The sequence below is a fragment of the Hypanus sabinus genome, chromosome 13 (genome assembly GCF_030144855.1).
Source record: "Hypanus sabinus isolate sHypSab1 chromosome 13, sHypSab1.hap1, whole genome shotgun sequence".
NCBI classification, from domain to species: domain Eukaryota; kingdom Metazoa; phylum Chordata; class Chondrichthyes; order Myliobatiformes; family Dasyatidae; genus Hypanus; species Hypanus sabinus.
Genome location: NC_082718.1, coordinates 66,554,719 through 66,581,460, shown reverse-complemented (window position 1 = coordinate 66,581,460; position 26,742 = coordinate 66,554,719). Strand labels below are relative to the sequence as shown.

The following is a 26,742-nucleotide window of genomic DNA, read 5'->3' as shown; positions in this document are numbered from 1 at the left end:
CCACACCCGTAAACACCTGTTGTCCAACACCCCACCCATCAGCACCCAACACCTGTCATCCAACACCCCACCTGTCAACACCCAACACCCCTCATCCAACACACCACCCATCAACACCCAACACCTGTCATCCAATAACCCACCTGTTGTCACTCAACACCTGTCATCCAACACACCACCCATCGTCACCCAACACCACACCTGTAAACACCTGTCATCCAACACCCCACCTGTTAACACCCAACACCCCTCATCCAACACACCACCCATCGTCACCCAACACCACACCTGTAAACACCTGTCATCCAACACCCCACCCGTCAACACCCAACACCCCTCATCCAACACACCACCCATCAACACCCAACACCTGTCATCCAATAACCCACCTGTTGTCACTCAACACCCGTCATCCAACACACCACCCATCGTCACCCAACACCACACCTGTAAACACCTGTCATCCAACACCCCACCCGTCAACACCCAACACCTGTCATCCAACACCCCACCTGTTAACACCCAACACCCCTCATCCAACACACCACCCATCGTCACCCAACACCACACCTGTAAACACCTGTCATCCAACACCCCACCCGTCAACACCCAACACCCCTCATCCAACACACCACCCATCAACACCCAACACCTGTCATTCAATAACCCACCTGTTTTCACCCAACACCCGTCATCCAATGCTCCACCCATCGACACCCAGCACCAATTATCCAACACCCCACCTGTTGTCAACCAACACCCCACCCATCGTCACCCAACACCGGTCATCCAACAACCCACCCATCAACATCCAACATCCCACCTGTCAATATAAAACATCCATCACCCAATTCCCAACATCATCTTACCAAAACCCCATCATCCAGCACCCCACCCATCGTCACCCAACACTCGTCAACTAATATCCAACCATCGTCACTCAACATCCGTCATCCAACACCCCACCCGTCGTCACCCAATATCCATCTTACCAACACCCGTCATCCAATACCACAGCCATCGTCACCCAACAACTGTCATTGCCCAACACCCATCATCCATCACCTATCATCCAACACCCCACCCATTGTCACCCAACACCCATCATTCAACACCCCACCCATTGTCACCCAACACCCATCATTCAACACCCCACCCGTCATCACCCAGCACCCATCTTACCAACATTCGTCATCCAACACCCCACTAGTCTTCACTCAACCCCCGTCATCCAACACCCAACCCGTCAACATCCAAACCTGCACCCAATGAAATCTAACACATCTCCCAGACAGACCCATTACCCAACATCCCACACCACCCATCACCCAGAGCAGACCTACCTTCAGCACACAGATGGCTGCAAGGGTGAGGCGGACACCCGCAGGGGGGTTTTGCATTGCCTTCACCGTGGCAATGTCGCTGGCTTTCAGGGTGTCCAGAGCCATGATAGCGGCATTCAGAGCAGGCATGGCCACGTCTAGCTCCTGCTTGCATTCCTCCTGCAGACAGAGCAGTCCGTCACTCACTGCTACAGGTCAAGGCATCTGCAAACCTGCCACTCCAAACCGCCATGGGGGAGACAGTAATGCCATTTCACCCTCACACGATGGGGGTGAGGGGAGTCTCTTGGGTGGGTGGGTGGGCTTGGGGAGGGACTCTCAAGGGAGGGGTATCCCTTGCGTTGCCTCCAGCCGTGTAATAATCTTGCCCTACTTCAGTGCCCATCCTCGATTCCTCCGCAGTGTCAGAGCTAACACCCAGTACTGTATGCCCAAAGGTGCCCTCCCACTCCTCTGGAAGCTTGAGTTCTCAGTGCTAATTACTGCCCACCCCACAAGCGAATTGCCAGCCTGTCTGTCCGCTCAGCCCAGCCACTGACTGAGCCACTGACCTCATACTTTACTGCATCATCAGCAAAGGTCATTGATACAGATCACCAAGATCTGAAGCCTCAGCATGAGGAGGAAGGGTCACTGGTCATAGTTCATCAGCCTGGACTGACCCCTGACTCCTTACTCCGACTCCGAGCCTTGGCAGCAGCTGGTGCCACTCCACCAGCTACTGCAGGAACCTTCCTGCATAGCACGTTGTCTGAACACACGGTGAATCAGAAGTCACAGCTGGTGACTCCCAGTACAGTGTCCATCACTACTCACAGTACAATGCCTATCACTGTGTGTCCACTAATACCCCCAGTACAGTGTCCATCATTGTCCATTATTATTCCAGGACAGTGTCCAGCACTGTGTGTCCATCTTTCCTCCTAGAACAGTGTCCATCACTACTCCCAGTACATTGTCCATCACGGTGTGTCCATCATTACTCCTAGAACAGTGTCCATCACTACTCCCAGTACAGTGCCATCACTACTCCCAGTACATTGTCCATTACGGTGTGTCCATCATTACTCCTAGAACAGTGTCCATCACTACTCCCAGTACAGTGCCATCACTACTCCCAGTACATTGTCCATCACGGTGTGTCCATCATTACTCCTAGAACAGTGTCCATCACTACTCCCAGTACAGTGCCATCACTACTCCCAGTACATTGTCCGTCACTGTGTGTCCATCACTCCCTCCGTCACCGTGTCCATCACTGAGCATCCTTGACTGTGTGTCCATCATTACTCTCAGTACAGTGTTCATTGTGTCCATCATTACTCCTGTCACTAGACCGTTACTGTGTGTTCATCACTACTCTCATTAAAGTGCACATCATTACTCCCAGTACAGTGTCCATCACCGTGTGTCCATTACTACTCCCGTCACCTTGTCCATCACTGTGTGTCCATTATTACTCGTAGTACAGTGTCCAACACTGTCCGTCCATGACTGTGTGTACATTATTTCTCCCAGTACAGTGTCCATCACTGTGTGTTCACTGACTTGTGTAATTGTGTTACCTTCATTAACACACTGACCAGTGTGATTGTGTCACCACCACGTTACACTCTGGCCAGTGTCACACTGCCATCCTCACTAACACACTGACCTCTCACTACTCCCTGGAATGGGACAGACTAATCCTGAGATTCTGCCCTGAGGAATGTCTCTGTGAGACCATGACAGGTGAGTGGTGGTTCTCCTGTCGTGGATGAGAGGCAGCAACGATGGAAACCTCAGCCCCCTCCACCCCCAGACTGTTACAGGATGCCCCATTGAGAGACACAAACCTGGCTTCCAGCAGGTTTAATAAAAATTCCCATTTACCGCACCAATTGCCCGTGTATTGATATGGATGAGGGGAGAGCTTGGTGGAGAGCTGTATGTCAGCTGGCCTATGAGGTTGCAGCCTTTGGGGCTGGTACATCAGAGTCAGAGGTGAGTGGGTTGGGGGAGTGGAGTTGCTGTAGTTGCTGAGGTGGACACACATTCACCTTAATTGCTTGTGCTTCTAGGGCCGCTGTGTTCACCGCCTGCTCCTCTGCTTCCACCACCCCCTTTACCACCTCCACGTCCTGTGTCTCCTTGGCAATGACAGACAGCAGCTCCTCTGTTTCCTGGCCTCGCTGCATTAACAATGGCTTCAGCCCGGTCAGCTCCTCCTGCATTAGCACAATCTGGGTCAAGAGAAAACACAATGCTGAGTCCTGGGCTAACAGTCTGGCTAAAGGGAACTGCCAGGGGTACAGGCAAAGTCATAGTCTTTGTTCCTAAATATGGGGTTCAGGTTTAAGGTCACAGGGTCGAAAAGTTTAAAAAGGATCTGAGGAGCAGGTTTTTCCACACTGAGGGTGGTGGTGGTGGGTACATAGAACGAGCTAAGAGAGGATGTGGTGGAGGCAAGCACAATGTTTAAGCCACTTGGACAGTTACATGGCAAGGAATAGATTGGCGGAATTGGGCCAAAGGCATCCTTCTCCACCTCCTGTCCACCTCTCTCCCTCTCTCCACAACCCCTCTGTTTCCCCCTCCAAGGACGTTAAAAACCAAGACCATTGTATGCTGTAAAGACGAGTCTGAAACCAAAGGCAAGAACATTGGGAGACCTCCATACCCATGCACAAAGCATGATTATCTCACCAATTTTGACAACCTGCTGAATTTGCAGGAATCGGAAAGGTTTCACATTTGCAGTTTCTCTACAAATGGAAAAGTGAACTTTGGGAAATACATGGAGCAGAGGATAGAAAATGAGGAATACATGGATAGAAAAATGGAGACTATGTAGAAATGAAGGGTTAGGTTAAAGGTTGGCAGAACATTGTGGGCTGAAGGGCCTGTACTGTGCTGTAGTGTTCTTTGCCGTGTGTTGATTGATAAGGGAATCCTCTGATCAGAACTGTCCAAACTGAAGAGGTGAAGAATCTGCTCTCTGTGCACACTGTAAGCACCTGATATGCCTCAGCCCAATTTTCAACAACGGAAACACTTCAAAGCAGGCCAGTTTAGCCAAATGCCATAAGCAAAATATTTGTGGGTTTCTGAGAGATTATTGGAAGAACCTCTTCACTGGGGTTAGCAGTTCATTCCTGTATTTAAGCCATTAATAGGTATCCTGAAATATTCTGTTGAGTAGCAAATAAGAGTTGTGTATCACACAAACAATTTAAAAATGCTTGTTGCACTTGTCAGCTGTCAGGTCTGTTGACCATAGCAGGCTACAGGGATGTGAGCTGTGCTGAGTGTCAGAGAAGCTTCAAGGTGATTTAGGCAGCTTGTGTGAGTGGGGAAATGCTTGGTAAATAAATGTGAAAGTCATTCACTGCATTCGGAAAACTACCAGGTAATACGCGATTTAATCAGTGATGGGTCAGGAGATGTGTACCGAGTGTCCTTGAGCTTCAGTCACTTAAGGCTGACAGAGTTTAGAAGGCAGCAGAGAAAGCCTGTGGACTTCACTGTACTCTCCCTTTGAGTGCTGGGTCCAGGATATATTGTTCCCGTTAACCTGGGCCCTGGTGAGCCTACAACAATGGTACGGTGTGCTGGTTATGTAAGAACAAGTATATCTGCCCAGAGACGGTGCAGGGCAAGTTAGAAGCCTGATCCCTGGGGTATAATGAGGATGGACTGGGTAGAATGCGGCTGTCTACAGGCAATGAGAAGAGTTCTCACTGAAACATGCAAAGTTCAGGCTGGACATGGAGAGGGTGCTCCCTCGGCTAGTGAGGGTAGAGCCAAGGGTCACAGAAGGGACTGAGGTGAGGTGGGAATATCTTCAACCAGAGGGTGGTGTACCTAATGTTCCCCACCTCACAGGCAGTTGGAGGACAATTTGCTGAAGAAATGTGGGCAAGAACTTCTGAGCGCGCGTGTGTGTGTGTGTGTGTGTGTGTGTGTGTGTGTGTGTGTGTGCGTGCGTGCGTGTGTGTGTGTGTGTGTGTGTGTGTGTGTGTGTGTGTGCGTGTGTGTGTGTGTGTGTGTGCGTGTGTGTGTGTGTGCGTGTGTGTGTGTGTGTGTGTGTGTGTGTGTGTGTGTGTGTATGTGCTATGCATATGCATATGCTGTGTGTGTGCCTGAGTGTGGTTTGTGTCTGTGTCTATTGTGCATATGCATGCATGGTCTCTGTGGATCTATGTAAGTGTATTAGTGTGTGTGTGTATGAGTGTGAGTGTTTATGAGTGAGTGTGATAGTGTGTGTGTATGAATGAGTATGAGTGTGTATATGAGTGAGTGTGTATGAATGAGAATGAGTGTGTGGGTGTATGAGCATGTGTGATTATGACTGCGTATATGAGTGAGTGAGTGTGAGTGAGTGTGCATAAGTGAGTGTGAGTGTGTGTGTATGCATGTATATATGAATGAGTGTGAGTGAGAGTGAGTGTGAGGGTCTGTGCATGAGTATGAGTGTGTGTGTATGAGTGAGTATGAGTGTGTGTATGAGTGTGTGTGTATGAGTGAGTGTGAGTGTGTTTGTATGAGTGTGTGTGGATGCAACAGACACAGAGACTATAACGTGTCCCCTGCCCTGATGTTTATGACCTTCTGTTGGTCATCCTCACACCCCTCCCTCTCCCCCTCACTCAGATAATGTTGTCCCATTGAGGGTTGAGAGGGTTAGTGCAGAGGTAAGAAAGCACTGGAAAAGATGAGGGGCAGTAGAGCGAACTAGGGCTATCAAGAGAGTCAGTGAAGCTGTGTATGTGGAGGAAGTATAATTTAGAGGTGAGTGAAATCCAATAGCTTAGAGACAGAGGAAGGAAGGTGTGAGACTGAAGGCTGCAATGGTAGGTCATCCGTTCAACAGTGCCCAGTCCAGGAGATTGCAATGATCCCACTGGCAAAGCGAAATGCCATTCTCTGAGCTCCCCCTTAGCTTTACCAGGACAGAGAGAATGAAGAATTGTTCCCTCAGGAAAATAGGAGCTCAGGACCACCCAATGCAAACAAAAGTTCAGGTTTTATTTCCATCTCTCGCCTGTACTGGGTGAAGAGGGTTACTGCTGCATATCCAGCAGACCTCAGCAGCAACTCAGTAGAACCAGCAGATGGATATTTGAGACATTGGCTGGGGTGGCCTTTCCACACAAGTGAAGGGCTGTTGGTTTAATTCCTGCAAGTCAGAGAGACTGACCATCTGAACATCAAGAGAGATTTCACTTAAGTTTACCTGAGAAGCTGCAAAATCCAACTTCTCCAATCCAACCATGTATCTGTACTTGTTGGTTAATAGCTCCAGTCTTTTCCTTTCCAGCAGAGTTTTAAAGATTTTAATTAATTCCAGGTAGGAGGTAGGTGTGATGTAAGTTCTCCTCTGAAGAGAGTTGTAGAATCTGAAGAGGTTGTACATTGGGAAAGTTACTGGAAATACTGTAGTAGGAAATCAGAAACAACAGAGATCACACTTGTTTCACCCTCAATGGGCCCTGCTGCTTGGGGAGTCTGTACAGCAGTGGCAAACCTGTTTGAGGGTGTATGCCCAAACTGGGGATAATCTTCTCAAAAATTCTCTTGTGGGCCATGGTAACTTTGAGCAAAGGTTATAACTAATCTGAAATAATAACAATAATTATGGAATTGTTTAAGGAAATAGGATGTGTCCTGTTGCTAACTTACATAAGAATATTCATTGTTTTACAATTAATAAAACTATAACAGAGACAGACTGAAATTAATGAAACATTCTTGAAAATCTGTTCAAAAATTAACATTAACCTTTTTATAAGACAATTGAAAAATGACATAAACAGTATTGTTATTGTAACCATTGACTATCTTGGACAATAATAGTTGAACTCTTAACCTCACAATTTCCCTCGTTATGATCTTGTGTTTTATTGTCTACCTGCACTGCACTTTCTCTGTAGCTGTTACACTTTATTCTGCATTCTGTTACTGTTTTACCTTGTTCTACCTCAATACACTGATCTGTAGGAACAGTGTGCAAGACAAGCTTGTCACTGTGTCTCAGTACATGTGACAATAATTAATCAATTCCAATATCCGAGACATTGGGTCTGTGGGGGATGTGAAGTCCCTCTAACACCCCCTCCCCTAGTCCTAGCATGTGTGTCTAATATCCTGTACTCTCTGAGCTTTTGTAGCACCATGACTGTTAAAAGAATTAATGGATGCTCACTCATAGGCAAACAGAAAGACAACCCCAATGAAACAAATAATACCAACAATAAAACTCGATTAAACACACCTTTCAGACAGGTTGGTGACAGACTGATGGAAGTGTTTACACATGAAGACAGCTTCACCGCTCACTTCCTGAGACATCTCCACATCATCCAGAAAATGACTGGCCACCTTCTCCAGTGCATCTTCAGGCCAAGCCTACAGGATGGAACAGCATTGCTATCAATAGGTGTACAGTCAGGTGAGGGTGGACACAGACAGTGAGACACTGAGACTCAGATGCTGAGACACAGACAGAGAAGGTGAGACACACAGACAGAAACGGTGAGCCACACAGACTCAGACAGTTAGACACAGAGACTCAGATGGTGAGACAGAGAGATTCAGATGGTGAGACACAGAGACTCAGACAGTGAGACACAGAGACACAGATGGTGAGACACAGACTCAGACATATACAGTACATATACATATACAGTAGATGCAGTGTATATGGATTTCAGCAAGGCATTTGACAGGATACCCCAAGCAAGGCTTATTGAGAAAGTAAGGAGGCATGAGATCCAAGGGGACATTGCTTTGTGGATCCAGAACTGGCTTGCCTACAGAAGGCAAAGAGTGGTTGTAGACGGGTCATATTCTGCATGGAGGTCAGTGACCAGTGGTGTGCCTCAGGGATCTGTTCTCGGACCCTTACTCTTTGTGATTTTTATAAATGACCTGGATGAGGAAGTGGAGGGATGGGTTAGTAAGTTTACTGATGACACAAAGGTTGGAAGTGTTGTGGATAGCGTGGAGGGCTGTCAGAGGTTACAGTGGGACATTGATAGGATACAAAACTGGGCTGAGAAGTGGCAGATGGAGTTCAACCCAGATAAGTGTGAAGTGGTTCATTTTGGTAGGTCAAATATGATGACAGAATATAGTATTAATAGTAAAACTCTTGGCAGTGTGGAGGACCAGAGGGATCTTGGGGTCCGAGTCCATAGGACGCTCAAAACAGCTGCACAGGTTGACTCTGTGGTTAAGAAGACGTACGGTGTATTGGCCTTCATCAATCATGGAATTGAACTTAGGATCCGAGAGGTAATGTTGCAGCTATATAGGACCCTGGTGAGACTCCACTTGGAGTACTGTGCTCATTTCTGGTCGCCTCACTACAGGAAGGATGTGGAAGCCATAGAAAGGGTGCAGAGGAGATTTACAAGGATGTTGCCTGGATTGGGGAGCATGCCCAATGAGAATAGGTTGAGTGCACTCGGCCTTTTCTCTTTGGAGTGACGAAGGATGAGAGGTGACCTGATAGAGGTGTAGAAGATGATGAGAGGCATTGATTGTATGGATAGTCAAAGGCTTTTTTTCCAGGGCTGAAATGGTTGCCACAAGAGGACAGATTTAAGGTGCTGGGGAGTAGGTACAGAGGAGATGTTAGGGGTAAGTTTTTTACTCAGAGAATGGTGAGTGTGTGGAATGGGCTGTCGGCAATGGTGGTGGAGGTGGATACGATAGCACCTTTTAAGAAACTTTTGGATAGGTACATGGGGCTTAGAAAAATAGAGGGCTATGGGTAAGCTTGGTAATTTCTAAGGTAGGGACATGTTCAACACAACTTTGTGGTCCGAAGGCCTGTATTGTTCTGTAGGTTTTCCATATTTCTATGTTTTTATGTTTCAGACGGTGAGACACAGAGACAGACAGTGAGACACGGAGACACAGACGGTGAGACAGACAGATGGTGAGAAACAGACTCTGACGGTGAGTCACAGAGACACAGATGGTGAGACACACAGACTCAGACGGTGAGACACTAAGAAATTTAAAGGGTAAGGCATTGAAGGACACCAGCAGTGGAGGCTGAGAGGTGACATGTTATCAGTATCTAAAAATACAAGCATAGACAGTGTAGATAGGCAGTGTCTGTAGAGACATCTGAAACTAGAGGGCATACACTGAAGATGAGAGGGCGGAGGTTTAAATGGGACCTGAAGAGTAAATATTTCACAGGAAGAATAATTGATGTTCTAGAATGAGCTACCAGAGGAAGTGGAGGAGGCAGGAACATTAACAACATTAAAGGGGCAACTAAACACGATCAAGGCATTGAGAGATGTAGAATTAATGCAGGCAAGTGGGTTTAACCTACACTCAGTGGCCACATTATTAGGTACACCTGCTTGTTAATGCAAAGATCTAATCAGCCAAACACGTGGCAGCAACTCAATACATTAAAGCATGCAGACATGGTCAAGAGGTTCAGTTGTTGTTCAGACCAAACATCAGAATGGGGGAGAAATGTGATTTCAGTGTCTTTGACAATGGAATGATGGCTGGTGCCAGACTGGTGGTTTGAGTATCTCAGAGACTGCTGATAACCTGGGATTTTCACACAACAGGCTCTCGAGTTTACAGAGAAAAGTGCGAAAAACAACACAAACATCCAGTGAGCTTCAGTTCTGTGGGTGAAAATGCCTTCTTACTGAGAGGGATCTGAGGAGAATGACCAGGCTGGTTCAAGCTGACAGGAAGGCAACAGTAACTCTAACCATGTGTTACAACAGTGGTGTGCAGAAAACTATCTCTAAGAGTGCAACATGTTGATCCTTGATGTGGATAGGGTGCAGCAGCAGAGGACCAGGAACGTACACCCATTCCTCCTGTACCTAATATCATGGCCACCGAGTGCATATAGCCAGTACAGATGGCCAGTACAGATGACCAGTACAGATATAGCCAGTACAGATGGCCAGTACAGATGGAGTGGGCCGAAGGGCCTGTTGCACAGCTCTGTGACCCTGAGACACAGTGAGATACAGACAGTCACAGACTTTGACAGAGAGCAGGCAGTTGCACCCACCCACCCTTTCCCCTTGCGTTCTGTGGTCACCTGAAAACAGTCAATAGTGCAGCAGTTAATCAGAGTGGGAAACTGTCGCAGGCGCGTGCGGAAAGCCTCTCCAATGGGACTGAAGGCCATCATCAGGTGGAGGTTCTTCTGCACACGCTCCATGAACTGGCTGTAGTTGTCAACGTGGGTAGCGTCCTCCTTCATTTTCTGTCTGGTCATGAGCTGTCTCATCTGCCGGAAAATGACACAACATATTCCACTGAGATCAGACCTGGTCCATTTACACATGGCAGGTGGACGTGGGACAGGATTTGCCATTCAGGAACTTGGGACTTCTCAAAATCACCACACACACTGCCACCTGTGTTTGGACTGTGGTCAGTCATGTGACAGCCATGACATGCAGTATTTAACAGTGCAGTATCCATGTCCACAATTTTGTGGGATGATGGCATGATTTCCTGCTCTCTCCCTCTACCTCTTAATATCTGCGAATCTCCATTAGGCACGTACTCAGTAACTCAACTCCGCAGTTCTCCAGGGAGAGGATGCTTGAGGAGAAATTCCTCCCCACTCCAGCGGAAAAGGGTGATCCCTGAATCTGTCTCTCCTGCACTCTCTCTACTGCTGCCAATTCCTTCCGATATTGTGGTGACTAGAAATGTATTCAGTTCTCCAAATGTGGTGTAACCAATGCTTTGTACAACAGTCACACGATGTCCCAATTCTTAAACTCAATGCCTCAGTCTAGGAAGGGTTAGGTTAGCACACAATTACCTGCTTCATTACTCTACTGAGCTGCGCTGCCACTTTCAGTGAGGTATGGACTGACCCCAAGGTCTCTCTGTACTGCTGAAACCCTAGCATCCCTGCCATCTACTCTATATTTCCTTCACTAGGTAGCTTCTTGCTTCTAAAATCCTCATACTCAGTGGGCACTTTGTTAGTTACACCTGTTCACCTGCTCATTAATCTAAATACTTAATCAGGCAATCATGTGGCACGTAGACATGGTCAAGATATTCAGTTGTTGTTCAGACCAAAATCAGAATTGGGGAGAAATGTGATCTAACTAACTTCAACCACAGAGTGATTGTTGGTGCCAGGCGAGGTGGTTTGAGTATTTTAGAAACTGCTGATCTCCTGAGATTTTCAGGCACAACAGTCTCTCTAGAGTTTACAGAGAATGGTGTGAAAAAGAAAAAAAACCTAACATCCAATAAGTGGCAGTTCTGTGGGAGAAAACACCTTTTTAATGAGGGAGGTCAGGGGAGAATGGCCAGACTGGTTCAAGCTGAAAGCAATGGTGTTCAGAATGCACAAGACATCGAACTTTGAAGTGGACAGGCGGCAGCAACAGAAGACCACGACCATACAGTACAGTCAATGAGAACTGTATTAGGTAGAGGAGGTACCTAATAAAGAGACCATTTAGTGTATACAAGGTGTCTGTGAATCCACGAGTCGCTGGAGGCTGAAGATGGCCTGTCTTGGTGTTAGAAGACTGTATATGGATGGGTAGGGAGGAGGGAGGGAGGGAGAAGCAGGGCTTGCTGCACTATTGTTGCTTTAATTGGTATGTTCTGCTTTGTAGTCTTCTACTATTCTGCTGAGCATTGTGGGCATGCGATGTTGCATGCGATGTTGCATGCGATGTTGCATGCGATGTTGATGTGTGGCAACACTTATGGGCTGCCCCAGTACAGCCTCAGGTGTGTTGGTTGTTAAAGCAAATGACATAATTCACTGTACATTTCAATCTACATGTGATAAATAAATCTGAATCTGGATCCAAAGAGCTCTACTTAATCCAACTTTCTTGAATCTTTTTTGTCCTCCTAATTTCTTTCTTATCAATATGCCCTTTCAGAACTTGACTTCCCATTGTGCATACCTCACACTTGTCTGGATTAAACTCCACCTGCCACCACTCTGCCCAATTTACCAGCTTATCTATGTCATGGTGTACCATTCATTGCTGTATAAAACTCCACTAAGTAGTAGCCCTTCTTGGGGGTAAATTCCATTTGCACTACTTCCACTCCTGGTTCACCCACACTCTTTCTACCTGTTGGTCCTGTCAACTTCTGGGTAGGTAAACGCACTGGGCCAGTGGAGGGGGAAAGTACCTCTTGGTCTCACTGACGATCTGAGAAGATAGGGCAGCAGGGTTCACCATCCTGGTCTGTCCCTCACCTCACCCCATCAGGCAGGTTTCCTTGACTGAAGTACAGGCTCTGACATGCCCCATCTCACCTGCTCAATTATCACTTGTGTTTCCTCCTTATCGAACAGGTTAGGGATATCTCCAGTACTCAGAATCATACTGATGTCCTCCAGAAAGGTTTCATCCTGAAAGAAAACAAGATCACCAAAACACTTCATTGAGATGTCCTTCAAATTTCATTATCAGCCCAGCCAGGGCTCTCGTTCAGGGGCTGGGCTGAGTTTGATCAATGGATGGATATGGCCTGGTGTGCGGCTGGAGTCACCTATAGACCAGTCCAGATTCCCTCCCCTAAAGTCTGCTGTTACCAAATGCCATGGCTTTGGTTACCATCAGCAGCTTGCTTTTGCCATGTTCTGAGTGTCTGACTCTGGATGAGAACATATAGACAATAGACAATAGACAATAGGTGCAGAAGTAGACCATTCGGCCCCTCGAGTCTGCACCGCCATTCTGAGATCATGGCTGATCATTCACTATCAATACCCAGTCCCTGCCTTGTCCCCATATCCCTTGATTCCCCTATCCATCAGATATCTATCTAGCTCCTTCTTGAAAGCATCCAGAGAATTGGCCTCCACCGTCTTCCGAGGTAGTGCATTCCACACCTGCACAACTCTCTGGGAGAAGAAGCTCTTCCTCAACTCTGTTTTAAATAACTCTTATTCTCAATCCATGCCCTCTGGTACTGGACTCTCCCAACATCTGGAACATATTTCCTGCCTCAATCCTATCAAATCCTTTAATTATCTTAAACGTTTCAATCAGATCCCCTCTCAATCTCCTCAATTCCAGCGTGTACAAGCCCAATCTCTCCAATCTCTCTGCGTAAGACAGCCCTGCCATCCCAGGAATCAACCTAGTGAATCTACGCTGCACTTCCTCAATTGCCAGAATGTCCTTCCTTAAACCTGGAGACCAAAACTGTACACAATATTCCAGGTGTGGTCTCACCAGGGCCCTGTACAAATGCAAAAGGACATCCTTGCTCTTGTATTCAATTCCCCTTGTAACAAAGGCCAACATTCCATTTGCCCTCTTCACTGCCTGTTGCACTTGCTCATTCACCTTCATTGACTGGTGAACTAGGACTCCTAGGTCTCTTTGCATTTCTCCCTTACCTAACTCTACACCGTTCAGACAATACTCTGCCCTCTTGTTCCTGCTTCCAAAGTGGATAACTTCACATTTATTCACATTGAATGACATCTGCCAAGTATCTGCCCACTCACCCAGCCTATCCAAGTCTCCCTGTATTCTCCTAACGTCCTCTTCGCATGTCACACTGCCACCCAGTTTAGTATCGTCAGCAAACTTGCTGATATAGTTTTCAATGCCCTCATCTAAATCATTGACATAAATCGTAAAGAGCTGTGGTCCCAATACAGAGCCCTGTGGTACCCCACTAGTCACCTCCAGCCAGTCCGAGAAACACCCATTCACTGCTACCCTTTGCTTTCTATCTGCCAACCAGTTTTCTATCCATGTTGAAATCCTGCCCCCAATGCCATGAGCTCTGATTTTACTCACCAATCTCCTATGTGGCACCTTATCGAATGCCTTCTGAAAATCTAGGTATACAACATCCACTGGCTTACCCTCATCTAACATCCTTGTTACACCCTCAAAAAACTCCAACAGATTAGTCAAGCATGATTTGCCCTTGGTAAATCCATGCTGGCTTGGCCTAATCCTATTTCTGCCATCTAGATGTGCCACTATTTCGTCCTTAATAATGGACTCAAGCATCTTCCCCATGACTGACGTTAGGCTAACAGGGCGATAGTTCTCCGTTTTCTCCTTCCCTCCCTTCTTGAAAAGTGGGATAACATTAGCCACTCTCCAACCTTCAGGAACTGATCCTGAATCTAAGGAACATTGGAAAATGATTACCAATGCATCTGCAATTTCCTGAGCCACCTCTTTTAGAACCCTCAGATGCAGACCATCCGGACCCGGGGATTTATTAGCCTTCAGTCCTACCAGTCTACTCATCACAGTTTCTTTCCTAATGTCAATCTGTCTCAATTCCTCTGATATCTTATGCAGAACTGTAGGGCAGTGTAAGGGCACGCTCTGCGATAGGAATTGGAATTAGTTCATGATTTCCACATAAGATTCACGTGAAATTCAGTGAGAAACGTTTTGGATGCAGATCAGGTCATTAAACAGTACATTGAGGTAGAACAAAGTAAAACAGTAACAAAACAGAATAACATAGAAACACAGAAACATAGAAAAGCTACAGCACAATACAGGCCCTTCGGCCCACAAGACTGTACCAAACGTGTCTCTACCTTAGAACTACCAGACTTTACCCATAACACTCTATTTCTCTAAGCTCCATTTAACCATTCAGGAGTCTCTTAAAAGACCCTATCGTTTTTGCCTCCACCACTGCCGCCGGCAGCCATTCCATGCGTTCATCACTCTCTGCGTAAAAAACTTACCATTGACATAATCTCTGTACCTGCTTCCAAGCACCTTAAAACTATGTCCTCTCACACTAACCATTTCAGCCCTGGGGAAAAGCTTCTGACTATCCACATGATAAATGCCACTAATCATCTTGTACACCTCTATCAGATCACCTCTCATCCTCCATCACCCCAAAGAGAAAAGGCTGAGTTCACTCAACCTATTTTCATAAGTCATGCTCCCCAATCCAGGCAACATCCTTGTAAATCTCCTTCTGCACCCTTTCTATGCTTTCCACATCCTTCCTGTAGTGAGGCAACCAGAATTAAGCACAATACTCCAAGTGTGGTCTGACCAGGGTCCTATATAGCCGCAACATTACCTCTTGACTCCTAAATTCAATCCCACAGTTGATGAAGGCCAATGTACCATATGCCTTCTTAACCACACAGTCAACCTTTGTAGCAGCTTTGAGTGTTCTATGGAGTTGGACCCCAAGGTCCTTTTGATCCTCCACACTGTCAAGAGTCTTACCATTAATGCTATATTCTGCTATCATATTTAACCTACCAAAATGAACCACCTCACACTTATCTGGGTTAAACTCCATTTGCCACTTCTCAGCCCGGTTTTACATTCTATCAATGTCCTGTTATAACCACTGACAGCCCTCTACACTATCCACAATACCCCCAACCTTTGTGTCATCAGCAAATTTAATGACCCATCCCTCCACGTCCTCATCCAGGTCATTTATAAAAGTCACAAAGAGTAGGGGTCCCAGAACAGATCCCTGAGGCACTCCACTGGTGACTGACATCCATGTAGAATATGACCCATCTACAACCACCCTTTGCCTTCTCTGGGCAAGCCAGTTCTGGATCCACAAAGCAATGTCCCCTTGGATCCCAAGCTTCTTTACTTTCTCAATAAGCCTTGCATGGGGTACCTTATCAAATGCCTTGCTGAAATCCATACATCTACGGCTCTACCTTCATCAATGTGTTTAGTCACATCCTCAAAAAATTCAATCAGGCTCGTAAGGCATGACCTGCCTTTGGCAAAGCCATGCTGACTATTCCAAAACATATTATACTCATTATAATCATATTATTATAAAAACTCTGTCTCCCACTCCTTCATCGACCGGTCTGTAAATCTGTCTTCTTTTTAAACTCTTTCCACTGTTCTCACTGGCCAACCGCCACACGCTTGCGCTGTCATGCCCCGTTCAAACCGCAGAAGAAATAACGTGTAACAGCTACAGAGAAAGTACTGTGCAGACAGACAATAAGGTGCAAGGTCACCATGAAGGAGATATAACCATATAACAATCACAGCACGGAAACAGGCCATCTTGGCCCTCCTAGTCCGTGCCGAACCCTTAATCTCACCTAGTCCCACCTACCCGCACTCAGCCCATAACCCTCCACTCCTTTCCTGTCCATATACCTATCCAATTTTACCTTAAATGACACAACTGAACTGGCCTCTACTACTTCTACAGGAAGCTCATTCCACACAGCTATCACTCTTTGAGTAAAGAAATACCCCCTCGTGTTTCCCTTAAACTTCTGCCTCCTAACTCTCAAATCATGTCCTCTAGTTTGAATCTCCCCTACTCTCAATGGAAACAGCCTGTTCACGTCAACTCTATCTATCCCTCTCAAAATTTTAAATACCTCGATCAAATCCCCCCTCAACCTTCTACGCTCCAATGAATAGAGATGGTGAGGTTATGGGTCCATTGTATTCAGGAAGGATTTGACAGTACTATGACAGTCTTGCAGAAGGTCCTTGAGCCTGGTGGTATGTGTATTCAGGCCTTTCTGATGGAAGTGGGAAGAAGTTTATGTCTTTGTTTATGCTGGCTGCTTTACCGGTTCATTGTACTTTGGATACACAGAGTTTTGATTAAGAATTGTGTTTAAGGTCCATAACACGGAGCAAATCAAAGAGCAGTGAGAGATGAGTGGGTAGAGGAGGGTGGTGGCTGTGGGGAGAGAGAGAGAGAGCCAGTGGTCACACCGCTGGCGCCTAGCCTTCTCATTACCTTGATCTGATGGTCGGCGAAGAGGAAGACGGTCGGCGTGCCCTTCAGCCCGGACTTACGCAGTACTTGTTTCAGGTCATCCTTCCACTCGGCCAGTGTGTAGGCTTTCTGGACACTTAGGCGGAAGGTGTCAGCATTGGCCATGAATGCAGCCAGCCGTATGGCTGACTGCCTCCCGCTTCCTCCGATACCTGCTCATCAGATCAGAGGCAATGCTGGGAGTATGCTTTTGTACAGCAGCTCTCCTATTACTCCTCCCAGCCCTCTCCCTATCTGACCCCTGCTGAAGCATGTCACCAGTCCGACACCTGCAGCCATTATATTCCTCAATCCGAACATAGGCTCCTCAGTCACTCTGCGTTCTCTTCAGCATGCACCCAGCCCTCACAGACGCACCATGTGCCAGCACACCACAAAGGTAAAGGGTGCTCACTTTGATGGGACTGTATTATAGGTCCATAGAGTGGAGAAGCAGATTTGAAGTGAGATTGCAGATGGCCATAACAATAACAGGGTTGTATTGATGGGGGATTTTTAAGTTCCCTGATATTGACTCGGTCAGCCTTATTGCAAAGGACTTGGACAGTGTGGAATTTGTAACAAGTGTCCGAGAGAGCAGAACATTTAGGGAACAAGAAGGAGTAAGTGAAAGAAGTGTCAGCAGGGGAGCACTCTGGGTCCAGTAAACATGATTCTATTAGTTTTAAAATGGTCCACGATATTGTGTCAGACTAATTAAACCGATGATTTCTAATTAATCTAATCTCTCTTTCCTACACATAGTTCATATCCCTCCTTGCTCTACACATTCATATGCCTCTCCAAGAGTTACTGAAATGCTCGTAGCCACCACCTCCCCTGGCAGTACATTTCAGGCACACACTATCCTCTGTGTCAAAAAACTAGCCCTGCACAGCTTGTTGTAATTCATTCTCTCATCTTGTTTCAATCCTGAATAAATCTACCAGCTGTCCATCGATATCCTGGGATAAATCTACCCGCTGTCCATGAATATCCTGGGATAAATCTACCCGCTGTCCATCGATATCCTGGGATAAATCTACCCGCTGTCCATCGATATCCTGGGATAAATCTACCGGCTGTCCATCGATATCCTGGGATAAATCTACCGGCTGTCCATCGATATCCTGGGATAAATCTACCCGCTGTCCATCGATACCCTGGGATAAATCTACCCGCTGTCCATCGATACCCTGGGATAAATCTACCGGCTGTCCATCGATACCCTGGGATAAATCTACCCGCTGTCCATCGATATCCTGGGATAAATCTACCGGCTGTCCATCGATACCCTGGGATAAATCTACCCGCTGTCCATCGATATCCTGGGATAAATCTACCCGCTGTCCATCGATATCCTGGGATAAATCTACCCGCTGTCCATCGATACCCTGGGATAAATCTACCGGCTGTCCATCGATATCCTGGGATAAATCTACCGGCTGTCCATCGATATCCTGGGATAAATCTACCGGCTGTCCATCGATACCCTGGGATAAATCTACCGGCTGTCCATCGATATCCTGGGATAAATCTACCGGCTGTCCATCGATACCCTGGGATAAATCTACCGGCTGTCCATCGATACCCTGGGATAAATCTACCCGCTGTCCATCGATATCCTGGGATAAATCTACCGGCTGTCCGTCGATATCCTGGGATAATCTACCGGCTGTCCATCGATACCCTGGGATAAATCTACCCGCTGTCCATCGATACCCTGGGATAAATCTACCCGCTGTCCATCGATACCCTGGGATAAATCTACCCGCTGTCCATCGATACCCTGGGATAAATCTACCCGCTGTCCATCGATACTCTGGGATAAATCTACCCGCTGTCCATCGATACCCTGGGATAAATCTACCCGCTGTCCATCGATACCCTGGGATAAATCTACCTGCTGTCCATCGATACCCTGGGATAAATCTACCTGCTGTCCATCGATACTCTGGGATAAATCTACCGGCTGTCCATCGATATCCTGGGATAAATCTACCCGCTGTCCATCGATACCCTGGGATAAATCTACCCGCTGTCCATCGATACCCTGGGATAAATCTACCGGCTGTCCATCGATACCCTGGGATAAATCTACCGGCTGTCCATCGATACCCTGGGATAAATCTACCCGCTGTCCATCGATACCCTGGGATAAATCTACCGGCTGTCCATCGATACCCTGGGATAAATCTACCCGCTGTCCATCGATACCCTGGGATAAATCTACCCGCTGTCCATCGATACCCTGGGATAAATCTACCGGCTGTCCATCGATACCCTGGGATAAATCTACCCGCTGTCCATCGATACCCTGGGATAAATCTACCGGCTGTCCATCGATACTTCATCACAAATCTCCCTTTAGCTTCTGAGTCACCAGAGAAAAGATACCCATTTGTCCAAGGAGTGCAGGGAATGCATAAGTATACTGAAAATGTGACATCTTGATTGGCATAGGTCAATGGGGCTGAAGACCATTTCTATACTATAGCACAGTAGTGTGATCGCTCAAGTTGAGTATGATGTTCTTCTGAGGAGTTGTCTATGTGTGGGCCCTCATGTTGCTTTCTGTAATATATTACTCTGTGACCATGTGCCTCAAACTACCACCTTGCCCTTAACTTCACTTAGACCATTCCTGACAACTCCCACCCTCTTCTGAATATCTGTCTTCCTCTCAGGAGACAAACTATCCACTGAGATTTACTATAAACCCGCTGACTACTACAGATACCTAGACTGCACCTCTCCCCACCCTATCTCTTGTAAAATGCTGTCCTTTTCTCCCAGTTTCTCCACCTTTGCCACATCTGCTTTCAAGACGAGGCCTTCTTTGCTGACATATGAAATGCCCTCCTCCTTCAGGAAGTGTGAATTCCCTTCCAATGTGGTGAAGTCTCCTCTCACATTGCCTCCATTTCCCGGACCTCTTTCACCCTACCAGCTTCCACATCCAGCATATCAGCCTTCATCAATTCTACCAGCCATCACAAGATCGAATGACCAGCCATATATTCCTCTCTCCACCACGCTCCATCTTCCGTTGGGACCACTGACTAGTCTGCTCATTCCTCTTCCCTGACCCCTGGTACCTTCCCCTGCCCTTGCAGTAGATGACCTTGCACCACCATCCAGGGATCTAAACTGCTCTAGCCAGGTGAGGCCAAGGTTCGCCTGCACCTCTCCAACCTTGTCGACTGTATTTGGTTCTCCTGATGTGGTCTCTCCTATACTGGTGAGCCCGGTCACAGACTGGGCATACGTTTACTTACTCTCTGTCCCTAGTGGCCATCCAGAGCTCATAACTACCTGTCATTTCAACTCCCCTTTCCACTCCCACACTGACCTGTCTGTCCTCAGCCTCCTCCACCATCATGGTAAGACCCAGAGTAGACTAGAAGAACATCACCTCATTCTCCATCTGGGCAGTAATGGTAATGGGACTTTGAACTTCTCAACTTCAGGCAACTCCTACCTCCCATGTCCCTCCTCCCTCCTCTCCTAATCCTTCTCCAGTCCCTTTTCAACTGCAGGCAACTCCTACCTCCCGATTCCCCCTCTCTCCCTTCCCGATCCTTCTCCAGTCCCTTTTCAACTACAGGCAACTCCTACCTCCCGATTCCTCCTCTCTTCCCTCCTGATCTTTCTGTCCTTCCACTTTTGATCCATTTCCTCTATTGTCCCTCCAGCTCCACCCACCACCCATGTCCCCCTTCACTCCTGGTTTAATCCACCTACCACCTACTCACTTCACCCACAACACAATCACATACAAGGGAAAATCTGCAGATGCTGGAAATCTAAGTGTTACGTACTCGTGACACATGACAGTGGAGCCCTTGTCATGTGACTGGGGTTGAAGCTGTACTGGACTTGAGGTGATGGTCTTGTGATGGTGGAATGATGTCATTTTCCCGCCAGTAGAGATCATGTGACGGGTTTTTTTTACAGGTTATAAAAGGTAGACCCCACCCTGTGAGGAGGGGCAGTTCGTGGCTGGATTTGCCAGGTTGACTTCATGCCACTGCGTGTTTGAAGTGATGACGCAGTTTAGCTGAAGGATGAAGTTTTTATTTAACGCTAAAGTTTAAAAGGTCATTGTCAGCAGGTTCTTTATGATTCTGTTAGTTCGAAATTAGAGGAGAGTGAAGATTCGAAGTTGTAAGTTAAAGATCGAGGGGAATCGCTTTCTACGGTGAAACGGGGGCGACCTTTGTTTGATCCTTATTTGTGGAAGGATTTCGTTGACTATCTTCGTGTTAATCCCTAGGTTTACCTAGAAAGGATCGAAGGTAGTGGAGAAGGAAAGGTCAGTGCCTTTAAGCCGTTCTGTTTCGTGAATTCTTCGTGGGAAGTTCGACGTCGGGGATCGAAGCCAAGCGACGTGAAAGAGAATTCAAATCGTCCTGTAAAGTCTCTCCTTTTAAATGGACTGTGAGCATATCGAACTTTTGGCAATACCACTTTAAAGAACTGTTTTTGGAATATCACTTTACGAACTGTTTGGGCTGCCGCTCAGCAGCTGTTTCAGGTTACGGTAGTGTTTGTTTACTTTTGGGGGGTTTGTTTTCTGTGTTTAATAAACGTGTTGTTTGTTATAAGAAACCCTTGCCGATCTCATATATTTATTGTTGCCTGAATACGTAACATAAGCAACACTCACAAAATCAGGGTTGATGAAGGATTTTGACCTAAAACGTCGACTGTTTACTCTTTTCCACAGACACTGTCTGACCTGCTGAGTTCCTGCAGAACTTTGTAAGAGTTGCAATCATTTGAGATGTTGGGAAGAAGGCAGGAGAGTGAGGCTGAGTGGGTAGGCCCTGGTGGAACGGCAGAGCAAACTCAATCATTTGAGATGTTGGGAAGAAGGCAGGAGAGTGAGGCTGAGTGGGTAGGCCCTGGTGGAACGGCAGAGCAAACTCAATCATTTGAGATGTTGGGAAGAAGGCAGGAGAGTGAGGTTGAGCGGGTAGGCCCTGGTGGAACAGCAGAGCAAACTCAATCATTTGAGATGTTGGAAAGAAGGCAGGAGAGTGAGGCTGAGCGGGCAGGCCCTGGTGGAATGGCAGAGCAAACTCAATCATTTGAGATGATGGGAAGAAGGCAGGAGAGTGAGGCTGAGAGGGTAGGCCCTGGTGGAACAGCAGAGCAAACTCAATCATTTGAGATGTTGGGAAGAAGGCAGGAGAGTGAGGTTGAGCGGGTAGGCCCTGGTGGAACGGCAGAGCAAACTCAATCATTTGAGATGATGGGAAGAAGGCAGGAGAGTGAGGCTGAGAGGGTAGGCCCTGGTGGAATGGCAGAGCAAACTCAAAGGGACTAATTTTGCTCCTATGGTCTTTCAGAATGTTCCCAGGATATTTAATTCTGGTTAATCTGGATGGTGTGAAAGTTGCCATAGTTTCACGAATCCACCTGGGCCGTTTGAACACATGAGCTTATTGTGGGGAGAGTTCCCGCCCAAGGACAGAAATGGAGAGCAGGCTCTCCCACCCATGCCCTGTGCTCCTGCTGAGACACAGACCACATTAACTGTACGTTTACCAGGGAAGCAGGCAATGAATCAGCTTACAGGGAAAGGATGTGTTTCTGAGGCAGACTCACCAACCAGCAGAGCATGTCCATGAGGCTGTCTGAGGATCCGGCTGACACGGGAGATATGTTCGATTACAAAGTTAAACATCACCAGGTCCATGGGAGCCTCACTGGTTTGGTTGAAATCATCCAGATAACGCTCAATGGTCTGCGGGAGATAGAGAAAAATGGGCTGAAAAAGGCAGAAATTTAACGCTGACAAGTGTGGTGTGACTCCTTGAGAGGACATACCAGGGTAGAACTTACATAGTGAATGGTAGAACACAGAGGGACCTCAGAATACAGGTCCATAATTCCATGGCAGATAGGGTCATAAAAAGAGCTTTTGACACAATGGCCTTCATAAATAAGGGCAATGAGTATAGGAGTTGGGATGTTATGTTGAAGTTGGAAAAGACAATGAGGCTGAGTTTGGAGTATTGTGTGCCATTATGGTTACCTACTAACACAAAAGATGTCAGTAAGCTTGAGCAAGTGCAGAGAAACCTTAAATGTCGACTGGACTTGTGTTAGGCAATAGACAATAGGTGCAGAAGTAGACCATTCGGCCCCTCGAGTCTGCACCGCCATTCTGAGATCATGGCTGATCATTCACTATCAATACCCAGTCGCTGCCTTGTCCCCATATCCCTTGATTCCCCTATCCATCAGATATCTATCTAGCTCCTTCTTGAAAGCATCCAGAGAATTGGCCTCCACTGTCTTCCGAGGCAGTGCATTCCACACCTCCACAACTCTCTGGGAGAAGAAGTTCTTCCTCAACTCTGTTTTAAATAACTGACCTCTTATTCTCAATCCATGCCCTCTGGTACTGGACTCTCCCAACATCTGGAACATATTTCCTGCCTCAATCCTATCAAATCCTTTAATTATCTTAAACGTTTCAATCAGATCCCCTCTCAATCTCCTCAATTCCAGCGTGTACAAGCCCAATCTCTCCAATCTCTCTGCGTAAGACAGCCCTGCCATCCCAGGAATCAACCTGGTGAATCTACGCTGCACTTCCTCAATTGCCAGAATGTCCTTCCTTAAACCTGGAGACCAAAACTGTACACAATATCCCAGGTGTGGTCTCACCAGGGCCCTGTACAAATGCAAAAGGACATCCTTGCTCTTGTACTCAATTCCCTTTGTAATAAAGGCCAACATTCCATTTGCCCTCTTCACTGCCTGTTGCACTTGCTCATTCACCTTCATTGACTGATGAACTAGGACTCCTAGGTCTCTTCGCATTTCTCCCTTACCTAACTCTACACCATTCAGACAATACTCTGCCCTCTTGTTCCTGCTTCTCCGTTTTCTCCTTCCCTCCCTTCTTGAAAAGTGGGATAACATTAGCCACTCTCCAATCTTCAGGAACTGATCCTGAATCTAAGGAACATTGGAAAATGATTACCAATGCATCCGCAATTTCCTGAGCCACCTCTTTTAGAACCCTCGGATGCAGACCATCTGGACCCGGGGATTTATTAGCCTTCAGTCCTACCAGTCTACTAAAGGCTGAATACTTTAAAGCACAGAACAATGGGAGATTTAGTAGAGGTATACAAAATTATGAGGGGTATAGATAGGATGAATGTATGCAGACATTGTCCCCTCAGGCTGGGTGAGACTACAACTAGAGGTCATAGAACATTACAGAACAGAAGAAGGCCCTTTGGCCCATTTAGTTCATGCTGAACTGTTATTCTGCACAGTCCCATTGACCCACATCTGGACCATAGTCCTCCAAACCTCTCCCATCCATGCATATCCAAACATCTCTTACGTGTTGAAGTCAAACCCGTAGCCATCTACTTTTCACCCTTAACCTATAACCTTTAGTCCTAGTCTCACTAATCTCTGTAGAAAAAGCCTGCTTTCATTTACCCTACCTGTTCCCTCATAACTTTGTGATACCTCGATCAAATCTCCCCTCATTCGATCAGATTTCCAGGTAGTGGATGATGGAGTAGCAGCAATCTTCCACTGCTCCAACTCTAATTATCTTACTACTTCCAACCTATCTTGAAACTTCCTTTTTAAGTGTGATATTTCTTCATTATGGCTACATCAAGGAGTGGTCGAGGTACTAAAAAGGATGATCCCCTGCTTCTTAGGATTCTATTATGGATTTGCTGCAAAGTCATACATGAGAAGCCTCCAAGAAAGTTCAACAATTCAGCTTTGAATTTAAACAAATAGATGGTAAATTGGATTCTATTCAGCAAACTCTTAATGAATACGATAAACGTATAAAAAATAACGAAGCAATGTTGTCGTCTCTGGAAATGGAAGTGGATGAACTGCAAAAGCTTTGTGAAAAGCAATCAAAGTCCAAAAGAAAAGCTACGACAGAAGATTATCAACATAGAAAATAGAAGTAAAAGGAACAACCTACGGGTTCTGGGTCTTGATGAATTAATTGAAGGTAATCATCCGATTGAATTCTTTGCAAACTTTCTGCAAGAATTATTTCTGGAAATTTTGGCATCTTTGCCTATGATTGACCAAGCTCACAGGTCCCCCATATTTCGATCTCCTAACAGAGATAAACCAAGATCCGTTGGTTTCATGAATTTAAAACAAAGGATCTGTTAATACGTGAATCTCATTGAAAAGGCATGATTCCCTATAGTGGTGGCAAGATTAGAATCATGGAAGACTACATGCCGGTGGTTATGCAGGAACATGTTAAGTTCAAAGAAGTTATGTCCAAGTTTTTTAATAAGGGTTTTAAACCCTCCCTTCGTTATCCAGCTCATCTCAGAATCACACTTAAAAATGGTTCTTTCAAATGGTTTTGGTCCATTGCTGAAGCTCAAAGATTTTTAAAAGCTGAAGACTAGTTGCTTAGTCTGTCCTTACATGAAAACACAAGATTAGATGGGGAACTTTCAATTCGCAAAACCTGCCGAAAGGGCATGATTCATTATAAGTTGGAATATTAAGACTCTTGAAGACTATTTGCTTGACGTCATGCAGGAATGTGCTAAGTTTAAACAAGCTTTGTTGGAATTTTTTTTATTAAGGGTTAATCCGTCCCTTGGCTACCTGGTTTGTCTGAGAATCTCATTAAAGATGGACCCTTTGAATGGTTTTGTTGGAATACTGAAGCATAAAGATATTTATTTTTAATTTGAAAACTAACTGCTTATCCTGTTTTTTCATGAAGATATAAGATTAAATGTTTAATGTCCTTCTGTATGAATAATGATAACTTTTACTTTTGGTAAACTTTTGTAACCAATTTCCTTTTATTTTTTTTAATACTGTACTTTTGATACACGAGAATTGAATCTCTTGTCTAGATATTGTTTAGTCTAGGTTGGATTATAAACAACCTGAAACTAACTGGAGGGATCACCAGGTTTTTTGGGGGGTTGTCTGTAGTTGTAGAAGTCGGCTTTCTATTGCTCGACTTTCTTTCTTTGGGAGGTGGGCGGGATGGTTTTTTTCTCAGAAATTGTTTTCAAATTTTTTTTAGCCAACCTGTTGCTTGCTTACCATTTCTCAAGGTTTATGGATTGGTTTTAGCTTACATTTTAACCCTTTCTTTAAATTATTCAAAAATGGGCCAAACTATTAATCTACTCAGTTTTAACATGAAAAGGTTAAATCACCCTGTCAAACTTAATAAGATTTTTGCTTATATTAGGAAATGTAATGTCCCTATTATTTTTTTCAAGAAACTCACATACACAAATGTAATAATCTACATTTTTTTAGCTGTTGGAATGGACTTTGTTTTCATTCATCTTTTCAGGCCAAATCTAAAGGAGTTACGATTCTTATAGACAATACTCTTTCTTTTGTCCAACATAAAGTAGTGTCTGATACTAATGGACGTTTTGTTATAGTGTCAGGAAAACTAGATAATAAATTAATAGTATTTGCCTATGTGTATAATGCCAATGTAGAATAAAGCTAATAAAGAAAGAATTGAATCAGCCAATCAACTGAAACAATTAGATCAAAAATATGCTATAGCTCCAGATCCTGTTTTATATAAAAGATGTGTTGAAGTTAAAACAAAATATGATCTTCTGTTAACATATCCAATTGA

General features: G+C 45.8%; 1 protein-coding gene across 1 annotated transcript in view; it reads right to left on the bottom strand.

The window, feature by feature from the left end:
* Positions 1–26,742, bottom strand: part of LOC132403373 (dynein axonemal heavy chain 3-like) — a 990,878-nt gene that overhangs the window by 508,834 nt on the left and 455,302 nt on the right. The window contains exons 42-49 of the mRNA XM_059986790.1: positions 22,707–22,845; positions 17,076–17,266; positions 12,634–12,729; positions 10,417–10,608; positions 7,597–7,730; positions 6,559–6,721; positions 3,383–3,565; positions 1,344–1,502 (exon numbers count right to left, since the gene is read on the bottom strand). Coding sequence (XP_059842773.1) covers positions 1,344–1,502; positions 3,383–3,565; positions 6,559–6,721; positions 7,597–7,730; positions 10,417–10,608; positions 12,634–12,729; positions 17,076–17,266; positions 22,707–22,845 — 1,257 coding nt within the window. The remainder of the gene's footprint in view (positions 1–1,343; positions 1,503–3,382; positions 3,566–6,558; positions 6,722–7,596; positions 7,731–10,416; positions 10,609–12,633; positions 12,730–17,075; positions 17,267–22,706; positions 22,846–26,742) is intronic.